The sequence below is a fragment of the Haliotis cracherodii genome, unplaced genomic scaffold, assembly GCF_022045235.1.
Source record: "Haliotis cracherodii isolate W230 unplaced genomic scaffold, xgHalCrac1.p SCAF_23, whole genome shotgun sequence".
Lineage (NCBI taxonomy): Eukaryota > Metazoa > Mollusca > Gastropoda > Lepetellida > Haliotidae > Haliotis > Haliotis cracherodii.
This window is the reverse complement of record NW_027266279.1, coordinates 5,196,655-5,198,469: the sequence shown is the minus strand read 5'-3', so window position 1 is coordinate 5,198,469 and position 1,815 is coordinate 5,196,655. Positions and strand designations below refer to the sequence as shown.

The following is a 1,815-nucleotide window of genomic DNA, read 5'->3' as shown; positions in this document are numbered from 1 at the left end:
AGTGTTTCCCTGTTCCACTTTCTGTTTTGAACAGCAGTTTCAGTCGCACAGGTTGTGTCACATGACTGTCATAGTTTTCAGCGGAAGGAAACATGCTCCTTTTGTGGAAGATCTAGAACTAGTGTGGCCTGTTATATGTCAAAAAATATACCTCTCTCTCACACGCACGCACGCACGCACGCACGCACTCACTCACTCACTCACTCACTCACGCACGCACAGTCACACTCACTCTCCCACACACGCGCACTCACACACTCACTCACACACACACACTCTCTCTGTCTCTCACTCACACACACACGCACTCACACACACGATGACATATTCATGTGTAACTTATGAAGGTATCTAGGCGAACATGTGTATCTAAATGGGTGACACTGTTCATGCACACAAACGACTGCGTGACACTGCACATGAACATACAGGAAGAGATGACACAGTACATGCATACTAACGACAGGGTGACACTGCACATGAACATACAGGAAGAAATGACACTGTACATGCATACTAACGGACAGGGTGACACTGCACATGAACATACAGGAAGAGATGACACTGTACATGCATACTAACGACAGGGTGACACTGCACATGAACATACAGGAAGAGATGACACTGTACATGCATACTAACGGACAGGGTGACACTGCACATGAACATACAGGAAGAGATGACACTGTACATGCATACTAACGACAGGGTGACACTGCACATGAACATACAGGAAGAGATGACACAGTACATGCATACTAACGACAGGGTGACACTGCACATGAACATACAGGAAGAGATGACACTGTACATGCATACTAACGACAGGGTGACACTGCACAAGAACATACAGGAAGAGATGACACTGTACATGCATACTAACGACAGGGTGACACTGCACATGAACATACAGGAAGAGATGACACTGTACATGCATACTAACGACAGGGTGACACTGCACATGAACATACAGGAAGAGATGACACTGTACATGCACATATACGACTGGGTAACACTGTACATGAATATACGGGAATGGGTGACACCGCACATGAACATACAGGAATGGGTGACACTGTACATGAACATACACGAATGGGTGACAGTGTACATGCATACTAACAACATACAGAAAAAGGTGACACTGTACATGAACAGACAGGAATGGGTGACACTGTACATGAACATACGCAAATGGGTGACACTGTACATGCATACTAACGACAGGGTGACAGTGCAGATGAACATACAGGAAAAGGTGACACTGTACATGAACAGACAGGAATGGGTGACACTGTACATGCACATACAGGAATGGGTGACACTGTACATGAATATACACGACAGGGTGACACTGTACATGCACATACAGGAATGGGTGACACTGTACATGAACATACAGGAAGAGGTGACACTGTACATGAACATACAGGAATGAGTGACACTGTACATGAACATACGCGAATTGGTGACACTGTACATGAACATACACGACTGGGTGACACTGTACATAAACATACAGGAATGGGTGACACCGTACATGAACATACAGGAATGGGTGACACCGTACATAAACATACACGACTTGGTGACACTGTACATGAACATACACGACTTGGTGACACTGTAGATAAACATACACGACTGGGTGACACTGTACATGGACATACAGGAATGGGTGACACTGTACATGAACATACAGGAATGGGTGACACTGTACATGAACATACAGGAATGGGTGACACTGTACATGAACATACAGGAATGGGTGACATTGCACATGCACATACAGGAAGGGGTGACACTGTACATAAA

The 1,815-nt window shown here is 45.1% G+C and overlaps 1 protein-coding gene across 1 annotated transcript; it reads left to right on the top strand.

The window, feature by feature from the left end:
- Nucleotides 1-679: 679 nt before the first annotated feature.
- On the top strand, nucleotides 680-1,438 carry LOC139471954 (uncharacterized). Its single transcript, XM_071254465.1, has one exon. The coding sequence runs from the start codon at nucleotides 680-682 to the stop codon at nucleotides 1,436-1,438; it is 759 nt and encodes a 252-aa protein (XP_071110566.1).
- The last annotated feature ends 377 nt before the right edge of the window (nucleotides 1,439-1,815 follow it).

Coding starts and splice junctions, on each gene's coding strand:
- LOC139471954 (XM_071254465.1), top strand. CDS start 680: ATGACACTGTACATGCATACTAACGACAGGGTGACACTGCACATGAAC.